General features: G+C 31.4%; 2 protein-coding genes across 2 annotated transcripts in view; one reads left to right on the forward strand and one right to left on the reverse strand.

Moving 5' to 3' along the window:
* The window catches only part of RYa-R (RYamide receptor), a 707,678-nt gene that overhangs the window by 92,190 nt on the left and 594,577 nt on the right, over window positions 1–20,911 (forward strand). The gene's annotated exons all lie outside the window — the stretch shown is intronic.
* Window positions 10,920–20,911, reverse strand: part of LOC106678973 (lipase member H-A) — a 24,733-nt gene continuing 14,741 nt past the window's right edge. Inside the window, exons 5-6 of the mRNA XM_014417859.2 lie at window positions 17,937–18,093; window positions 10,920–11,007 (exon numbers count right to left, since the gene is read on the reverse strand). Coding sequence (XP_014273345.2) covers window positions 10,920–11,007; window positions 17,937–18,093 — 245 coding nt within the window. The remainder of the gene's footprint in view (window positions 11,008–17,936; window positions 18,094–20,911) is intronic.

Consider the following 20,911-nt stretch of genomic DNA (forward strand, 5'->3'; position numbering starts at 1 on the left):
CACATTTGTCATCAGCATACGTGGTAAGGATAGTGTTAGGAGTTGTTTGGATGTCAGCTGTATAGACGGTGTAGAGGATGGGACCGAGAATACTACCTTGAGGAACACCAGCGGATTGAAAATAGAGGGATGAATAGGAACCATTGTGGTTTACTTGGAATAATCTAGTAAGAAAGAACTGGATGATGAGAAAATATGTAGGAGCTAAGAATTTACGGAGAGAAAATCTAGAATACAAAAAGAAATTTCAATCACTCCAACTAAACCAACTAAAACTTTCATTTCGAGACTCACAAAAATCGAGTAAACAATCAGACAACTTTCACTTATAGGTCTTACAGTACAAGAGCCGGGAAGAAAAAAAGGCAGTTATCTCACCCCGCTTTTGATTACTTTAATGAAACCTATATATGATTATTAGTCAAAACTGATGAGTCTGCACTTGGCAGGAGGAATAAAAATGGCGGCTGTTTCACAATCTTAAAAAAAACTTAATTTTTCATTCGGAGCTCTATATTTTAAAAACTACAATACTTGAAAATTCAAAAGAAAATTATTTAAAGAAGAGTAAATTTGCTGAAATATTAGCCTTAATAGAGATATTTACGTCCAATAGTTCTCGTGATATAGCCTTTTAAAAAGCAACATTTCATTACAATGAACTGAAATATCAGTAGTTAGTTAATTTATTTCGAGAAATATATATCTCAGGAACTATGTGGCGTATAGATGTCTATTAGCTCTAAAATTAAAGTTAGTTAAATGTACTATAAAGTAGTTCATTACTTTTGCTTTTGTAAGAATAGTAGTTTTCATGATATTTGCTATGATAATTTAGTTTTTCGGACAATAAGTTTGAGTTTTGAAAAACTATATTTCTGAAACCATAGGATGTACAGATGTCTGTCAGCTTTAAATTAAAGCTGGTTAAATTTACTATATAATAATTTTTAACGTTTATCTTTGTAGGAGCAGCATTTTTTATGATATCTGACGAAATAAATTAACAAAATGGTTATTTCTAGTTGTTCGTTTAAAATGTTGGATTTTTGAAAAAAAATATATTTCTAGATCCATAAGACGCACATATAATAATAAGCTAGCACTCAAAATAAAGGAAACATAACTTACTATACAGTAGTTTAGGACACTTATCTTCGTAGGGATATTATTTTTTATTATATTCGCATATGAATATAAATTTGGCAAATGAAAATTTGTCCGAACAACTATAAATCAATTTATTTTATTAAATATCATGAAAGATATTACTCCTACGACGATAAACGTCATATACTACTTTATAGTTCATTAAACTAGCTTTAATTTGAGTGCTAAGAGACATCTGTATATTTTTGAGATATAAATTTTTCAAAATAAATTAACTAACTACTGAGCTTTCAGTACGTCCCATACAACATTTTTATGAAATGTTGCTTTTTAAAAAGTTATATCTCGAAAACTGTTATATTTTAGCAAATTTACTCTTCTTTAAATGACGTTCTCTTAGGTTTTCTTGTGTTGCTCCTAATTTTTATGATATAGAGCTCCGAATGAAAAATTAGTTTTTTTTATCGCTTTGAAACAGCCGCCATTTTTTATTGCTCCTACCTATACTTGGCAGACTCATCAGTTTTGACTATTAATTACAAAAATAGTTTTCATTAAATTAATCAAAAATTGGGATGAGATAACTGCCTTTTTTCTCCTCTTGAGCTCTTGTACTACCATAAGCATGTATTGGTTTAATTGATATTACCAAACCATATTAATAAAGTATTTGTATAAGTTAAATTTTAACTAAATACAATATTTTATGATCAAATTGTCAACTGTGTTCATTAAATCTATTTACCTCCTTAAATTTAGTAATAGCATTGCCAGGTCAGCTAAGTGAACTATAAAATATATAGCATTGTCATTAATTCCGCTTTTGTAACAAATGTTTTCAATTAACTGTCAGATGGTTGGAACAGTATAAACTTTACTACCAAATAATAGTTCACTAAAGTTTAATAAGTTCAATGAATATAAATTTGGCAAAAGAAAATTTGTCCGAACAATTTCATGTAAACAATTACTCCTACGACGATAAACGTGATAAACTGCTTTATAGTTCATTAAACCAGCTTTAATTTGAGTGCTAAGAGACATCTGTACGTAAAATGGTTTTTGAGATATAGATTTTTCAATATAAATTCACTAACTACTGATCTTTCAGTACGTTCTGTACAACATTTTTATGAAATATTGCTTGTAAAAAGCTATATCTCGAGAACTATTAAACGTAAATAGCTCTATAAGGTCTAATATTTTAGCAAATTTACTCTACTTTAAATTATGTTCTCTTAGACTTTCTATTGTTGTTGGTACTTTCAAAGATACAGAGCTCCGAATAAAAAATTAATTATTTTTAACGTTTTGAAAAGGTCGGAATTTTTTATTTCCCGTACGTATACTTGGCAGACTCATCAATTTTGAATTTTTCTTTTCTTGGGGTTTTGTACTACTAGGACAACAAGCCGATCGCGACACAATTTTAACATAAAAGGTAAAAAATAATGGACTGAAATGAACTAAACAATATGTTGTATGTTCTGACCTTAACTATGGGCTGAATATATCATTGAAATGTTTATGTACGTTGAATTAAGGCTTAAATGAGAAAACTTGTTTGATAACATAGAACAAATTAAGTTAAATTAGTGCTAGGTAATTGATGAATTTGATGTTGTATAACGGTAGGTAAATTTGATGTAATTATAACTTCAAGAACCGATTAGTTTCTCTTAACTGGATCAACAAGTGCTAGCAGAACAAAAGTTAGGACCAGAAAAGGGTAACTAGATACTGTTATTGTTCTACCCCAATGCAATAGTTCTGCCAAGTTTGATTAAGGTAGATTGTTTTCGGAAATAATGGTAGATTTCTATAAAATACATTATAGATAACATAATAGTATAATTTAATATGATAGTTTAATACGTCAATAAAATATTAATGAGGTTATCTCTTTCGGTGGAGAAACAATCGATAACCGATCGATTTGATTGGTCCATTCAAGAACGATGTGAGGGAATGAGGAAAAAGGTTCCGAGTGCATTGTTTTTATTTTGAGATAATTTTGATTATTATTGAGTGGAAATAAAAAAAAAAAAATGTTTTTTTTTATTTCTTGGCTATATTATACTACTACTATATATTACTATATTATACTACAATATAATATAACAAATAAAAAAAATTATAATTTTTTTTTGTTTGAGACAGGTTTGTATATCAATTATAATAACAAATATTATTTTCTTCTGACTGCTACGTTTCGGTCATTCATTTTAAATGGAGCAATTGATTAACTATTTGGAACTACATTCTAATCATTAAGTATTATTTTTAAAACATTCTGAATTACAAATTACCATATCATATTTATAATATCAGCAGGATACCATTTGTCCTATTCTGAAGAAAGGCTCCAAATATGAGTGTGACAATTACAGAGAAATTAGGGATGCGACATCGACATTGATGTTTTCAAACCATCAATGTTTTTTCAACATTGATGTTTTACGTTTGTACCAATTTTTAATTTTTTTTTTTTTCCAAAGTTAACTAAATAATAACAAAAAAATTACAGTACAAATAGATTCCTATCAACAATGTGGTGGGATATAAAAGTACCTCCAACCTTCACGCTAACGACGTAATAAAGATAAATTACGACTAGAAAAACATAGAAGTTTCAAAATATTTATGCTTAATATTAAAATATCGTTCCATACAAATCTTTGCCACAAATACATCGATGTTTTTGAACATCCACTTCAGTAACAGAAGTGGATTTCGAAACAAAGAATCCTACATCAACTACAAAAAACATCGATGTTCTAAAATATCGTTGCATACAATACATTACCCAAAATTCATCGATGTTTTTGAACAACAATTTCAGAAACATAAGGTCTGTTCCAACGATCACGCATTCTACGGCTTGTCAAAAATGTTTTTTGAAACAAAGAATCCTAAATCAACTACGAAAAACATCGATGTTTTAAAATATCAATGCTCAATATTAAAATATGTTGCTTACAATACATTGCCAAAAATATTATTTTGTAAATTGTTCTTATTGATTTTTTGATATTTAACTCCATTGAACCAAATTCAAAAAGTTTTCAAATACTAGGTCTGTTCCAACGACCGCTTCATATCCACTTCAAAATCAAGCAACGATATTTCAATATTGAGCATTGAAATTTTAAAACATCGATGTTTTTTTTGTAGTCGATGTCCCATTCTTTGATTGAAAAAGTAGTTCTGACTGGCTGGAGTATGCGTAGTCGTTGGAACAGACATTATGTTACTCAAATGAATGTTCAAAAACTTCGATGTATTTTGGGTAATGTATTGTAAGCAACTATATTTTAAAACATCGATGTTTTTGTAGTCGATGTCCCATTCTTTGATTGAAAAAGGACTTCTGACTGGCCGGAGCATGCCTAGTCATTGGAACAGACCTTATGTTACTCAAATGAATGTTCAAAAACATCGATGTATTTTGGGTAATGTATTGTAAGCAAGGATATTTTAAAACAGCGATGTTTTTTGTAGTCGATGTCGCATTCTATGTTTCAAAAACCACTTCTGACTGGCTGGAGCAGCGTGATCGTTGTAACAGACCTTATGTTACTCAAATGAATGTTCAAAAACATCGACGTATTTTGGGTAATGTATTGTAAGCAAGGATATTTTAAAACAGCGATGTTTTTTGTAGTCGATGTCGCATTCTATGTTTCAAAAACCACTTCTTACTGGCTGGAGCAGCGTGATCGTTGTAACAGACCTTATGTTACTGTAATTGTTTAAAAAAAACATCGAAGTTTTTGGGCTATGTTTTTTCAACATGGATGTTTTAGTATTGAACTTCGGTTTTTTTGTCGATGTCGCATCTCTTTCCGGTGGCCAACAAGATAATGACCAACATCCTGCTAAATGCGGACGACATTGCATTCCTAGGAAATAATTAAGACTCGCAAAAACTGTAATGTGAAGCAGAGGAAATCGGCTAGGAGGAAGATAAAAGAAAATATATGATTGTAAGCCAAAATTTAAACCTAATGGCAAGGTCTGCGTGAACGGCAAATCGATTCCGAAAGTTAACATTTTCAAATACATCGGCTCCACAATAACATCAATAAATGATCAACGGACTGAGAGAGACAGCGTATAACAGAGCCTTCTTGTCTCTGCCAAGAATACTGAAATCCTTAAAAATCTCCAAAAATATGAAACTAAGAGTATACAATGCCATGATAAAGTCAGCTCTGATATATGGCTGCGAGGGTCGGATTACAGTAGCGATCTGGGATCAGAGCCTTAACCCATGGGAGAGAAAAACTAGCAGTGAACTGCTTGCAGAGACTGGCATGTCGACATCTCATGTTATGAAGGCAAAGAGATAAAAATGGGCGGGACATGTGGCTCGGAGCTGTACATCAGGACGCCCCTACACAAGAATGAAGCCCAAAAAAAACGAGATGGATAGAATCAACAAAGATGCGAAAGAGCTACAAGTAGCAAAGTGGAAAGCAGTAGGCCAAGGCATACAGGCAGACGTGGAGAAGGCTGCTTCGGGTGGCAAATGATAATATAAAAAAAAGAATAATATAATATAATATATAACAGCTAACAATGTCATCAAAATGTTGTAGGCTATTTTTCCTTTGTCAAAATATATTTTAGTTAATAACTTTGTTGGGGCGAGGGGTGTTTCGTAAATGAAAAACCTACCTCTTCTCCAGAGAAAATATTTTCGCTGGTTCGGGTGCTAAAAAATAAAAAACGGAGGCCTGAAATGAATCAAAATAATAAAGAAAAAATAGAGAATAAAAGAAACCTTCCAACTGGTATACAAATTTAATTAAATTAAAATATAAAGAAATAAAAAAAATGAACTGTTTTGTTGTTACAAAAAAGTAATTATTGTGAAGTAAAAAGAAAGAAAATATTTTGATATATATGTTAACAAAAATCTATTCTCTTTATACAAAATAATAAGTAACTTAGAAGCAAACAAAATATGAGGATCGATGAAAGAGAAAAAAAAGTCACTCACAGTAGATGTCCCCGGCCATATATCGATGTGCGCATATCGATAATATTTCTCACTTCTGCAGCATCCGCCGTCATCCAGATGTCGATAATTGGGTGGGTGGGGGTCCTGAATTGTACCCAAAATTCTCTTGGCCTCAAAAGCGGTGAGCCGGTGGATACCTCTATCTCTGACTCTGACTCTAGGCCTCGGACTGAAGACTCAGTCTGTATACAGGCAATAATTCCGTTGCATCTCTCAATGTTGTCGTATACCGTGCCGCAGCGATGTATTTATGTTATACATGAATACCACAACAAACCTCCTTAACTGCGTAATAAATACTAATTTAATTTTAATTACAAAATAAAAACTGAATTGTTATTAAAAAAGGAAATTAACAAAAAAAAAATAAAAAAACCACTTGGAAGTAAAATTAAATTAAATTAAAGAAAAGAAAGTACACTTTTGTGCTTTAGCAAACCTATCATCATCCATTATTTCAATTATTCTCATTTAACACAGTCTATTGTACAAGAGCCCAATGGGAGAAAAAATACAGTTATTTCACTCCAATTTTTGATCACTTAATTGAAAACTAGATATAATTACTAGTCAAAATTGATAAGTCTGCCAATTATAGTTAGGGGGAATATGCCATAATATCTTCTTATATACAATTTTTTTTATTTTCGGATCACTGAATAGGATCTAGGAGGGTGAATTCCGGAGAGCGAATTTGTTGATCGGGTGAATAAAAAAATTGTGAAATGGTGAAATTGGAGGAGCAGAAATTACAAATAAAAGTAGGAATGAATTGAAACATTTGTATTTGTTGTACAGACCGAAATTGATTGTAAAAGGAAACTGTAGGGGGACAAATTGTTTATTATATCTTATTATTATATCTCTTTATATCGGATTATACCATGTATGTGTAATTTATATATGCCCGATTACGGATTGATAAGTATGCTGTGTGAGATAGCAACCTGATGTATTTAGGCAGCATAGATAAATAAAGTATTTATCTCTCTAACAATGCATTAAATTATTCTAAACACTATAACTATTATACAACCTTAAATTGTTAATTTATTTACAATATCTATATATAGTTTGTACATAAAGTTTTGGTATCTGTTTTAAAATTGATTGCTTTATCTATGTTTTTAGTGATGTCTTCTACTTCTATTGTTCTAGAGACCTGAAGATGGGATGACACCCATGAATCGTTGTTTTCATTATAATGATATAAAATATATATATGAAACAAGGAAGAGTGTTATTCATTCAACATTTCTTATTAGTTTAAAAAAAAAACTCTACTAGTAAAAAATATTATTTTAAGAAGAAAAAAAAGAACTATATCTGAGGAACTATAGAAAGTAACGTGCATAGTAAATGTGGAGATAGGCGAAGTTATCTCCATTTTAGTGTTGGGAATCTCAAGAAGTTGTTTAGGGTTAATGGGACTATCAGTTACAAAAGCTTTGATAAGGCAGTTACTGGATGTCTTAACGGGGTAGTTAAGACAGTTTAATACATCGTAACTAGTTTATGGTGTGCAGTCTCTGTTATATTAGGTTTAATCATAGAGTTATCAACAATTACATCTTACGTTTAAATTAGCCACCTTCTGAAGGTGAGAGAATGAGAGAGCATCTCAGACATGTAACTATTAAAAAAGCTATTTGCCAATTTAAGATCTTGTCAGCCGTCATAAAAATTAACCAAACTATGCTTCTACTTAACCATATATTATTACTTAATTTTATAATAATATTAATAAATAATAAATAAATAGTAACAAGTAATACTTAACCTTAGTTATTTTTTACTTTCACTTACCAATATAAGGAATATATAGTAACGGTAAATATTACTGTGAGCAAATTTTTGACTTCGAGTTTTAATATTTAAAATACACGTTTTAAGTCTGAGTTCAAATAACCATTAAACTGTTCTACTGCTATGATTGTTTTGTTTTTAATATACTATACAATATCTATATAGTTTTTGAACTATTTTTGTATATAACAAGGTACAAAAAAACTAAAAATATTCGGACATTGTAGGATAATAAGATACAAATAGGTAAATTAAGGTAGGGTTAAAATTATGTAAAAATAATTGAAAAGAACATTATTTACAAAAAAAAAAAACGTACTCAGTACAGCCTACAAATCTTAATTACGGTCTAATCTGGAGTATGGAGCTGAACTTTTAATAACCTCCTCCAAAGCAGCGTTATATTATAATCACTGGCGGTGTGAAATCGACTCCCATTACAGCTATGGAACTCCAAGCAGGTCTTGAACCATTGCAGGATAGGAGGGAGAAAACTGCTCTGGGTTTGTATGAAATGCTTATGCGACGAGAGGAACACTGGTTGGATTATCCTAAAGCGAATGAACGACTGAGGTCCCATCGCACTTTTCTTTCAAAAGCTGTGGAAATACTTCACCAGATAGACCTACCAACTGATGAAAGATTACGACACCATTCTTCGAGGGCTGTGATACGGGATTGAACAGTTTGGGATGCAATGAAAGAGTTATTATTAAAATCGAGCACACACTTCATAATTATTAAAAGTACTTTTCCGAAAACTATTGAAATTTGAATTAGTCCATCAATTGTATGGTTTATTTGAAAAATTAATACGTGGGGGGGGTGGAGTGAAAATTGTGATGCGTGCCCATCAGCAGATTTTCTATTTACTAATACATTACCTCAGATTATACATTACCGATAAGAAACATCAAAACTTATATAGGCAAAAGCCCAGTGACTCCATTAAAAAGTATCTAATGAATAAAAAAAAAAAAAACTTACCTAGGTCTCATTAAGCTGAAAAGCACTTCTAACTGGAGAGTTTACTGTCAATGGCCAATATAACCAATCAAGGAGTGCTTTGATTATAGAGATCTTTCTAAAAGATACTCAGCACAAATGGATCTTTAAAATAACTGCAAATTAAAACTCTTCAGTTACTCCCAACCTTCTAGTTAACTTAACTGAGAGATTTAATAGACCCTTACCTCTTTCCATGGTAAAGTATGTGCTTGGAGTGGTACTTATGAGCTATTATTGAAATATAATTAATATAATTTATTATTAATGAATAATTATTTGCGTGCTTGGCCCATATCCTATTGAAGCACTAGATTGATTAATAATGAATTATTAATCACTAGCAGACCCTGCAATGATTTGCTATTGCTATATTTATACATGTATATACATTAGTTGAACTCTATTGAAACTTTGATATCAATTATTATATTAATGTACGGTTAAAGAAAAACTCAAATAGTGATTAAACTATTTATACTGAGTCAACGTTTCGGCCAACGTTGCAGGGCTTCATCAGGGCTAAAAAAAATACAAACACTTAAATGATGTAAACATAAATAAAAAATTAAAAAGGTATACAATGAAATGTAAAAATTAAATAAGAACAATGAAAGGTTAAGACAATAAATTAAAACAGCTAAAAAGGAGAAATATAAAATACAGTACAAACCAAGAGATAGAAAATAGGGGGAAAATAATATGAAATAAGATTAAAATCTGGAATTAAGAAAGATAGGCCCTCCCCGTTCTTTGTACCCCACTGCCAACGGCTCCTGGGCCAATATTGTAACCCTGCAGGAAGACTATTATCGACACAAAATAAAGATAGAAGGTCTGGCGGATTTACCGGAGATCCTCCAAGCGCGTATTGCTGAAAGCCCTAATTGATAGAAGAGGATCCTTCGAGATGAACTTTGCTAGAATGGAATCGACGGTGGGTGGATTGCTTAATAAGGGCCACCCTAAGGAAGTACTTTCCTACCGTAGGTTCACGCCTAGAATCAACGTGGGTTCTCCCCGACTACTGCACTGAGCACCGAGCACCTAAGCACTGAGTGCCAAGATGAGGGAAGCAGGACTCTATGTTCTGACTGAGAGCGATCTTCCTGAGCTGATGAAGAAAGAAAACTACCCGCACTACAAGACCTTAGTGTATGGTTGGAAGGAGGCTGTGGGTTCTACTCACTTCTCCCTGGGTAGGAGAGAATAAGGCCTCAGCAAGGCCTCAGTAGAAAAGCAAGATTTATTTTGTAGCAAGAGCAAGCTGTGTCCATAGCTATGTAATGTTTGTCATATGTAGCAATGAGTTGTACCCACTGCTTCGAACACCCGTATTGTCTAATAGGCAGGGTAGGGTGATAAATAAATAATGATACTAACCCTCTCCTTCAGCGGACCCAGCCCAATCCCTTATAATGCCATATGGCAAAGGAAGGTCACCAGTTACATCTGTATATACTTAGATATATGTTAATATTGTTACTTACAATAAAGGAGGTAAGAAGGGGGAAAATAATAGGCCTCAAGGTTTTAATAATAAGAATAAACCTCCCCTACGTCTAGACAAGATGCTAACGGAGACCCTCATACCACGCGGACTTCCTAGGCCGATCAGATCGCCACAAGAGATACAAATTAAAATCATATCCACATCTCAGGCATTCCTGTCTCAGTGCCAATAACTGGCTATGGATATTATATGAAGACTGAGGGTGCGGTCTATGAAGAACACAAATAAGTAAACATTTATTTATTAGGACCAACGTTTCATCCAAAATTTCATTCCTTCATCAGTGATTCTTGAGCCAGATTCCAACACCAATTCTTTGTGTTTGAACCTGGCTTCAGAGTAAGACCTCAAATTCTAGCTGAAACGTTGTTATTTGCGTTCTTCACTTACCGCACAGTCAATTGTCTTCTTCTGGTATAATTATATATTTAAAAACAGATATATTTTTCAACATAAATTTTATTGATTATATAATGTTGAAGTTTCTACATCATTTGCTTCATTCGACGTGTTGTTATTTGTTGTCAAATAGTAACTGCCTCTTGCCCTGAAATAAATGTTTAGATTAGAATTTTATTTTATTTTTGTATTTTATCGGGATGGGTTCAGTAAAAATAATTAAGGGTTCATTTATAGAAATGTATTAAACATTTTTATACTATTATAAATGAACACAATTTTGATCCTTCTTTTTCTCTCAACTTTTTATTCTTTATAATTCTCCAATATTTCGGCCCTCAGGCCATTCTCAAGGATCCAACCTACAAAATTTTTTTTGTTTTTACATAACAATTACATTATTTCCTTCAAACTACATACTGATTTCTTTGGTCATACCTTCAATTCTGATGTCATTTCTTTTTTTAAAAAAAAACCCAAAACATTGCAGGCTAATTGCCCTTGTCACATGTTTAAAATAAATAACATAATTTTTTATGTAAAAACAAAAAAAATTTTGTAGGTTGTATCCTTGAAAATGTTCTGAGGGCCGAAACGTTGGAGAATTATAAAGAATAAAAAGTTGAGAGAAAAAGAAGGATCAAAATTGTGTCCATTCATAATAAACTAAACCACTCTCAAACAATCATAAATAAAAAATAATTAATCTAATTTTCATACTGTTTAAAATCTTCAATTTATGACCCTCGGGCATTAACACACCCCTGTTCATTGTTTTTCCATTGTTCATAGGCTCCTTGGAATTCTTTGCACGGAAGGCTTTTAAAGGATCTTTTCGAAATTGCTGCTGGGATCATGTCGAATCGCTGGAAGTTATAGGATGGCCGCCGAAGTTTAACTTGGATAAAACTTCGGCGATTTCGTCCAAGAAAGGGCTTGCTTCTGATAGGATGTCATAGGTCAGTTTTTACGTAGGAGTGCTCTGCCGTTTGAAGGGTCAAGTCCGCCGAACCCTTCGGCAGAGCACTACGTTATAGTACAAGAGCCAGGAACAAAAATAGGCAGTTATCTCATCCCAATTAATGATTACTTTAATGAAAACTATGTAGAATTACTAGTCAAAACTGATGAGTCTGCCAAGTATAGGTAGAGGGAATAAAAAATGACGGCTGTTTCAAAATCTTCAAAAAATATTAATTTTTCTTAAAAAATACCAACAACACTAGAAAATCTAAAAGAAAATTATTTAAAGAAGAGTAAATTTACTGAAATATGAGCCATAATAGAGCTATTCACGTCTAATAATTCTCGAGATATAGCCTTTTAAAAAGCAACATAAAAAATGTACTGAAATATCAGTAGTTGGTGAATCTATATTTAGAAATCTATATCTCAATAATTATTCGACGTACAAATGTCTATTAGCACTCAAATCAAAGCTAAATAATTGTACTATAAAGTAGTTTATGACATTTACCTTCGTAGGAATCGTAGTTTTCATGGTATTTGCTAAAATAAGTTGATTTATAGTTGTTTTCATAAAAAACTTTATTTAAGAAACCATAGGACGTACAGATGTCTGTCAGCACTCAAATTAAAGCTAGTCAAGTTTACTATAAAATACTCCATAACGTTTATGTTTGTAGGAGCATCAGTTTTTATGATATTTGACAAAATATACTCACAAAATGTTAATTTCTAGATTTTCTATTTCGTATAAAATGTTGGATTTTTGAAAAAATATATCTCTAGATCCATAAGACGCACATATATCTGCCAACACTCAAAATAAAGGAAATTTAACTCACTATAAAGTAGTTTATGTAACTTATCTTTGTAAGGGTAGTAGTTTTTATGAAATTTACATATGAAAACTATTACCCCTACGAAAATAAACATCATAGATTACTTTATAGCTCATTAAACCAGCTTTAATTTGAGTGCTAATAAACATCTGTGAGTCAAATGATTTATGAGATATAGAATTTTCAAAATAAATTCTCTAACTACTGATTTCTCGGTACGTTCCATGAAACATTTTTTGAAATGTTATATCTCGAGAACTATTGAACACAAATAGCTCTATAGCTTACATTTTAGTTAATTTACTCAAGTTTAATTGATGCTCTCTTAGATTTTCTATTATTGTTGGTAGTTTTAAAGATATAGAGCCACAAATAAAAAATTAATTATTTGTAACGTTTTGATACAGCCAATTTTTCATTCATTTCATTCAATTTTATATTCCCACTATCTATACTTGGCAGACTCATCAATTTTTATCAGTAATTATACATAGTTTTCAATTAAGTAATAAAGAATTGGGGTTTAATAACTGCCTTTTTTTCTCCTCTTGGGCTCTTGTACTGTTATCTTTCTACACAATGTGCCTTTCTCAATCGTTACTAGTCGTCTCCGAAGTTTTATCAAAGTTCAAAGTCCAACGTGCTAACACTTCTGCAGCCACCCTACGGACCCATATATAGACCAACTTATAGACCCACCTATAGACCCACATACAGACCCACCTAGCTTCCAAGGACTTAGTGTTTCTTTGAATCAGGGAGACCTGAAAGGGTAGCGATACGCTTCCATTGATCTAGAAAACTTTGACGAAGTTTCAGGAAGCCTATGAAGAAATCTCAAGCAGCGATATGTTGAAGCCCGAGAGTCATATGTTGAATAAATATAATTTGTTAAATATGATAAGGTGAAAAAAACTTCCATTTAGAACACAATATTATTCTATATTTTTTGTACCCTGTTTCGGGTTTACCCCATATTCATGTACTTGTATCCTCATTTTATCAATTACATCTATCTCCATTATGAAATATTGTCAGGCATATACACATAATGTCATAATTGAAATATATGTAATTGACAAAATGAGGATACAAGTGCATGAATACAGAGTGAATCCGAAACATGAACGTTCCACCACTCCAGATTTACGAGCCGAAAGACATAAAGGCATTTTTAAGGAACAGAATCCGAAAAAGTTTGGATTCAATGTGGGCTGACGTACCACTTAACAATAAACTATGAAATGTAAAAAAAAAAAACACACAATATTGGACAAGTGCCATAAGGGGAAACCGGAGAGAAGAAGTGGTTGTTGCAAGAGTAAGAATATGACATTCCAAATTAACACTCCTCCACTTAATTTCAAGAGAGGACCAGCCTATATGCCAAACCTGTCAGTCGCCATTTTCGATAAAGCATATAATTGAAGAATGCTCATCATTTCGTCTAGCCTTCGAAAATAATAAAATTCCTCGTACAAGAGAATTGGCCCTTAAAGACTCAGCAGAATCCATAGACAAAATAATAAAATTTTTGAAAGAAACTCAACTTTATAATAAAATATAATCCACCAATATCGACCATAGTAAAAAGAAAATAGTCTACATTCAACTATCAAATATCAAAGACAAGAAGATAAATAAAGTAAAAAGGGTGTAATAATCTAGATGTTGATCGCCCTGAATAAAAATCTAATCTAAATCTAAAATCCGAAACGTGGTATAAAAATATAGTATATAATTGTTGTTCTAAATGGAAGTTTTTTCACCTCATCGTATTAATAAATTGATTCAAACAACTTTCTAGGATAGAAAAGTCAGAATGAAGAATTGTTGTTCGTTGCACAAAAGAGTTCATCATTCATAAAACTTTGTGAACGTACCACGTTAAAAATTTACTTAACATATTAATAGTTGACTTATACAATCTGCGTAAATTTCTTATGAAATTATTTGAAATTTTTATCTAGTTGAAATTATGCAATTCTTTGTTATGTCTCACGTTAAATAAAATTTGAACTCCTGTCTTGAAAAGTAATAATTTTCGACTCTAGAATTTATTCATCGGTTACAGAGATATCTATTTTAGCTTACAAACTTATTTTAAGGGATAGAAGGATAAACTTTACTAAATGAAATATCAGTGAAATGGAGATTTAGTTGTTTAATACTAGACCGGTGACAGTGGTTGGGAGGACGCTCTGAAATAAACTGCTAACGAATATTAACTGTCCAATCTTTGCCATCGTTTCCAACTACTTACGCAACTTTACTATTTTCATTTAATTTTCTTTTCTTTTAATCTTTAATTTTTCTGTCTCTGTATATATATATTAGGTTGGCGAAATTCATTATTTATTCGGTAGATTGCTGTAGCAATCGATATCTTCTATAATATTGATCAAACAATTTCATATTTATGCCCATTTTTAAGGTGACATTTCGTACTAAAAAAAAATCATTTGCTGTTTTTTATCTGGTTCATTCAATTGTGAGTTACAGGGTGTTAAAGATGGAAGTCAACAAAGAGAAAATTGGATAATTTTACAGTTTTTCTTTGATAAAGGCGAAAATCCAAGCCAACCAGAAACTATTAATGGTGTTTATGATCCCGATATTGTAACAGATAATTACGTGCAATTTTGGTTTTATAGATTCCGTTCCGGTATTTTTAACGTTAAATACACACCTAGCACTGGCTTCGAGGGAAGACAGGGAAAATCGGTTACTAGAGTTTTACGGCAATAGGTATGAAGATTTCTATGAGAGAAGCATTATGAAGCTACCTTTAAAATAGAAACACATTATAGAACAAAACGGTACATATTTGACCCAAATTAAATTTCACGTAAAAATAATGGATTTATTTTTCCTCTACTTTATTTATACATTTGTTATTAAATTTTGGTTTTGTTATAATTTAAATTATTAAATTCTCTCTTTTTACCTCTCAACATCATTAAATCTGTGGGTTGGAGCATAAACGTTAACGTAAAAAGAACAATGTTTTTACAGGTTTCTAGTTTTTTTTGTGTAACCTAACATTTACTGTCTAACTGCCTCGATTTCTTAATTGTTCTAGTACCGAGAAGAAAAAAAAAAGGCAGTTATCTCACCCCAATTTTTTTTTACTTTAATAAAAAAGAGTTATAATTACTAGTCTAAATTGATGAGTCTGCCAAGTATAGGTAGGGGGAATAAAAATGGTGGCTGTTTCAAAACCTAAAAAAACATTAATTTTTCATTCGGAGTTCTATATCATAAAAACTACCAACAACACTAGAAAATCTAAGAGAACATTATTTAAAGAAGAGTAAATGTTCTTTAATTTTAGCCCTAAAAGAGGTATTTACGTCCAATAGTTCTCGAGATATAGCTTTTTAAAAAGCAAAATTTCTTAAAAATCTACTAAAAGATTAGTAGTTAGTTAATTTATTTTGAGAAATCTATATCTCTATAATTATTTGACGTACAAATGTCCATTAGCACTCAAATTAACGCTAGTTTAATGGACTGCGAAGACGTTTATGACCTTTACTTTCGTAGGAATAGTAGTTTTCATGATATTTTCTAAAATAAATTGATTTATAGTTGTTCGGACAATAAGTGTGATTTATGAAAATCTTCATTTCAGAAACCATTGGACGTACAGATGTCTGCTACCGCTCATATTAGAGCTAGTTAAATTTACTACAAAATAGTTAATAATGTTTATCTTTGTAGGAGTAGTAGTTTTTATGATATTTGACAAAATAAACCCACAAAATGTTAATTTCTAGTTGTTCGTATAAAATGTTGGATTTTTGAAAAAATATATCTCTAGATCCATAAGACGCAAATATAATAATACGCCAGCACTCAAAATAAAGGAAACTTAACTTACTATAAAGTAGTTTATGACACTTATCTTCGTAGGGATATTATTTGTTATGATATTCACATATAAATATAAATGTGGCAAATGAAAATTTGTCCGAACAACTATAAATCAATTTATTTTAGCAAATTGCGTGTAAACTATTACTCCTACGAAGATAAACATTATAAACTACTTTATAGCTCATTATACTAGCTTTAATTTGAGTGCTAATAGACATCTGTACGTCAAATGGTTATTGAGATATAAATTTTTCAAAATAAATTCACTAACTACTGATCTTTCAGTACGTCCCATACAACATTTTTATGAAATGTTGCTTTTTAAAAAGCTATATCTCGAAAACTATTTAACGTAAATAATTCTATTAGGGCTCATATTTTAGCAAATTTACTCTTCTTTAAATTACGTTATCTTAGGTTTTCTTGTATTGTTCCTACTTTTTAACTAGTAATTATAGCTATATAGCTTTTATTAAAATAATCAAAAATTGGGGTGAGATAACTGCCTTTTTCCTCGTCTTGGGCTCTTGTACTATTATGGTTGTATATTGATTGATGGTAGTAATTTTTTTTATTTTCTGACTTTATTTCTTCTCATAACCCTAATTTGCTTAGTTCTGGGATTGAAAAGTTAATATTTTGGGGAATATAAGTGAATTCATGTTGTATATCTGAGGCGGTCCCCCAAACATTAACCATAACATATTGGGCCCCTTTATAAGATTTTGGATGTCCTGAAAATAAAAATAAATTCGATTTTATGATCACACGCTTGTGAATTGATTTATTTTAATTTTCAGATTTTTAACATATTAGAGTTCCTTAATATGTTTTAGCAGATGCTGAAAACGAAATCTGTAATAAGAAACCCTGTTGTTGAAACTAAAGATAAAACTAACTGATTATTAATAGTAGCTAACTCTTCATAACTAAAAAATGATTGCTTATTTCAGATAATAACTAATGTTGTTCTTAGAAATAGCTATGAGCAAACAGATAACAACTAACCAGTTAGTTTTAGTTTCCAAGACAACTACAGCTAATTTATCTTTAGTTTTTGGTTGCCAGTTATAGATGACTTTTGCCCAACTCTAGGCTTAGAAATACAAAATAAAAAAATAAAAAATAGATATACTAACTGTTATTTTAGGATTTATAGTTTTTGGCGAAACTATTTAAATGAAACTTATTGTTAAAGGTTTATAAGTGTTATGGTCCCCGATTACATTCAAAGAAATTTTCAGTCAGTGTATTGTATCTCCCTTAATTCTTTACTAATGTCAATGATAGAACGATCGTTTGTTATTTTTAAACATATAAATTTTCTCCCATGACTAATTAATAGTCAGAATTGAATATTAATTAATTTAATATAGAAAAAACTTAGTACTACTTGTGAGATGTGTAAGCTCCCATGTATGCCAATTCGTTGTCATCACATTTCCCAAGCTCATACGTTACGTATGTATCGCACTTCACTGCTGGGAACGCCTTTCTGTGGTAAATACTGTCTATGTACCAATGGTATGCCTTAGCATGAGCACAACCAGCTGAAAAACAGAGAAATGTTCAACTTTATTTACAACTGCATTTACATAAAAATAAATCTAGTAAATTTGATGTATGATCAAAATAGAGTGATACAGGCATGTTGAGAAATTACCCATTGGTAGCACTGTAATAATATTTCTACACTAGAAGGTCTCGAGGCCGCCTTCTTTTCAGGTGCCTCGGAGGATTGTCAGGAGAGAAGCAATAGAGAGGATAGCAAAAGAAGCAATGTTAGAAACTAGAGGGTTTTGGTGGTTAGGGAGTAAATAATAGAAGGATTGATATCTGGTTCGGACTAGATCGGTTACATATGGAACATTAAGGGCTATATAGATTCTTTTATTTATGACATATTAATGAGCATTGAGGATTTTATGAAGGATTTTGGATTGTAAGGTTTGTATACGAGAGGAATTCGAAGGTTTAGTGTAGCCCCAAAGCTTAACTCCATATGTCCAGATATGGCTTATTATATAAATCAGTCTTTTGTAATGGATTGGAAGTTTAGACCGTTTGTCTATTAAGTTTCCTGTAGTTTCAGTCTTGTAGGAGGATTCCATGTTAGTCGTTTGTCTAGATGCAGTCTAAGCTAGCGGATTGGTTCTATAACATATTTTGAAAGATTTACATAGAAATTACAATATTAAAAGAAATTTTGAAGTCCAAATCATATAGGTCGAGTATTCGAATTTTCCGCTATGGATATTATATTAGTATTCGTAATTCATAATTAGTTAAAATATTAAGTACAAGCCAAAATAGTTAAAATCAACAAAGAGTTTTTCTTTCTCTTTGAACCCCCCCCCCCCAAAAAAAAACAGTATATCTACATATCTATAGTTGTTAACATAAAAATAAAATAATATACTATACAAGAAAGCAGCAGAATATACCATCCTTATTAACTAATTAATGAAAAGACTTTTTAGATCAGATTACACCTACATTTTGCAAACGAAAATTATTAAATAAGAAATGAAAAGGGTCCACTAAAAAGCGGAAGTCTGATTATAAACTAAGTTAGTATAATGTGAAATATGGCTGTAAAAGAAAAAAAGTGAGTAATATAAGTTAACAGTATTTAGCTATATAGATACATGGCTACTAAAACTTATTAAAATAATCTTTAGCTGTTGAAAAAACCTGATAACTAATTTTTAATCATATTAGTAGTAACCCTAACATATAAGGGTCCCTTTAAAAGATTTCAGATGTGCCGAAAATGAAAATAAATTCGATTTTATGATCGCTCGCTTGTGAATCGATTTATTTTATATTTTCGATTTTTTAACATAGTTTACAGAGATGTTGAAAATGAAAATTTGTTTAAACTTTTTAGATTTCTAGCATACTGTTCTTGAGTAATATAAGTTAACAGTAGTATAAATTTTTAAAAATTAATATTTTGTGAAATACCAATTTATATATTATAGATGTAAAAGCCCCATGGAAAAAAAAATAATTTCATTAAAAAGAAACTTTTTAAGAAACTATAAGAACTATAACTAAAAGAAAATATTTAAATGAATTATCACGGATATTTCCAGGAGTTCATGACATTAAAATAAATTTAAACCCTTCTCTGTCGTTAGTCACCTCTCACGTACAGTACTTAGTCGCAGCGGTTGTAAGTCACGTGGTTGTTAAAAGGTGGAACATGCTGAAATTCTAGGGCAAATTTGTTTTGAGGTCCATGATGAATTTGTTTCTGTAGCTCGGGGCAGATGTATAAGAACAGTTTTCCCACCTATCATTATTATATTTGATAAGCTTGATATGTTGCTTAAGTTCACTGTCCAGGCATATACATATGACAGTTAAGCGTGGCAGTTAACGTGACAGTTGGATCAATAACATAACTTGTACTATTAACGACCCAGTGTGACAGTACTGTCACGACATAAGTCCTGCCATGACTGTAAGTTTCAAATAGTTACACCGTTGTGTAAGTAGCTAACACTTTTGCCGCAATAATTGTAACTGTAAGATAATTCGCAGGCGTATACATGTAATAGTTAACATGACATTTGCTTCACTGACATTACTATCAACTATCACACCTGACCCAGTGCGACATTACTTTCATGAGTATAGCTGTCAAATAGTTACATTTATAATGATTCTTTAAGAATGGGTAAAATGGCGGATAGAGTTAAGTTAAGTAGTTAGTTAAATCCGTAAATACATTCAAATTAATGATTTCTAACAAAAATATTATTCTTAGAATAGTTAATTTTTTTTTTTTGCATATTTATCGGAACAAGCTATAACCTAGTAAGAATCACATTAATCTAGGGTCTGACAAGAGTTAATAATGTAACTGGGGTAAATATAAAAATTATAAATAAAGTATACATAAAAACATGGAATATACATGCCACGAATAAAATTTTGGTACACTTTTTTTTCTCACGAAAAGGCCTTGAAAACCACGCGCATATCATAACTCCAATGCTTCTGCTTCCTCTTCTCCCTTATTCCTCATGATCTCTGCGTGTCTACGTTTTCTCTCCTCAGACCACGCAAGACCCTTTCTGGAGCGCTTCTTTTCCACAAGAACCTTCACTCCCTAGAGCGTCCCTGTACTCATCTCTGTCTAAAAAATCCCGGTACGTCAGATCACTTGTTCCATACCATCCCTAAATTGCTTGAAATATCCTGTTGAATTTTATTGATGCGTTGAAACATTCTATGGTTTAGTCTTGCAGGTTTCATTCTCATGATGTATCCATAGAACCTCAGCCTTCTCATTCTCATCATGTATCCATAGAACCTCAGCCTTCTCATTCTCATCATGTATCCATAGAACCTCAGCCT

Source organism: Halyomorpha halys, unplaced genomic scaffold (assembly GCF_000696795.3).
Source record: "Halyomorpha halys isolate HHAL.00 unplaced genomic scaffold, Hhal_1.1 Scaffold12.1, whole genome shotgun sequence".
Classification (NCBI taxonomy): domain Eukaryota; kingdom Metazoa; phylum Arthropoda; class Insecta; order Hemiptera; family Pentatomidae; genus Halyomorpha; species Halyomorpha halys.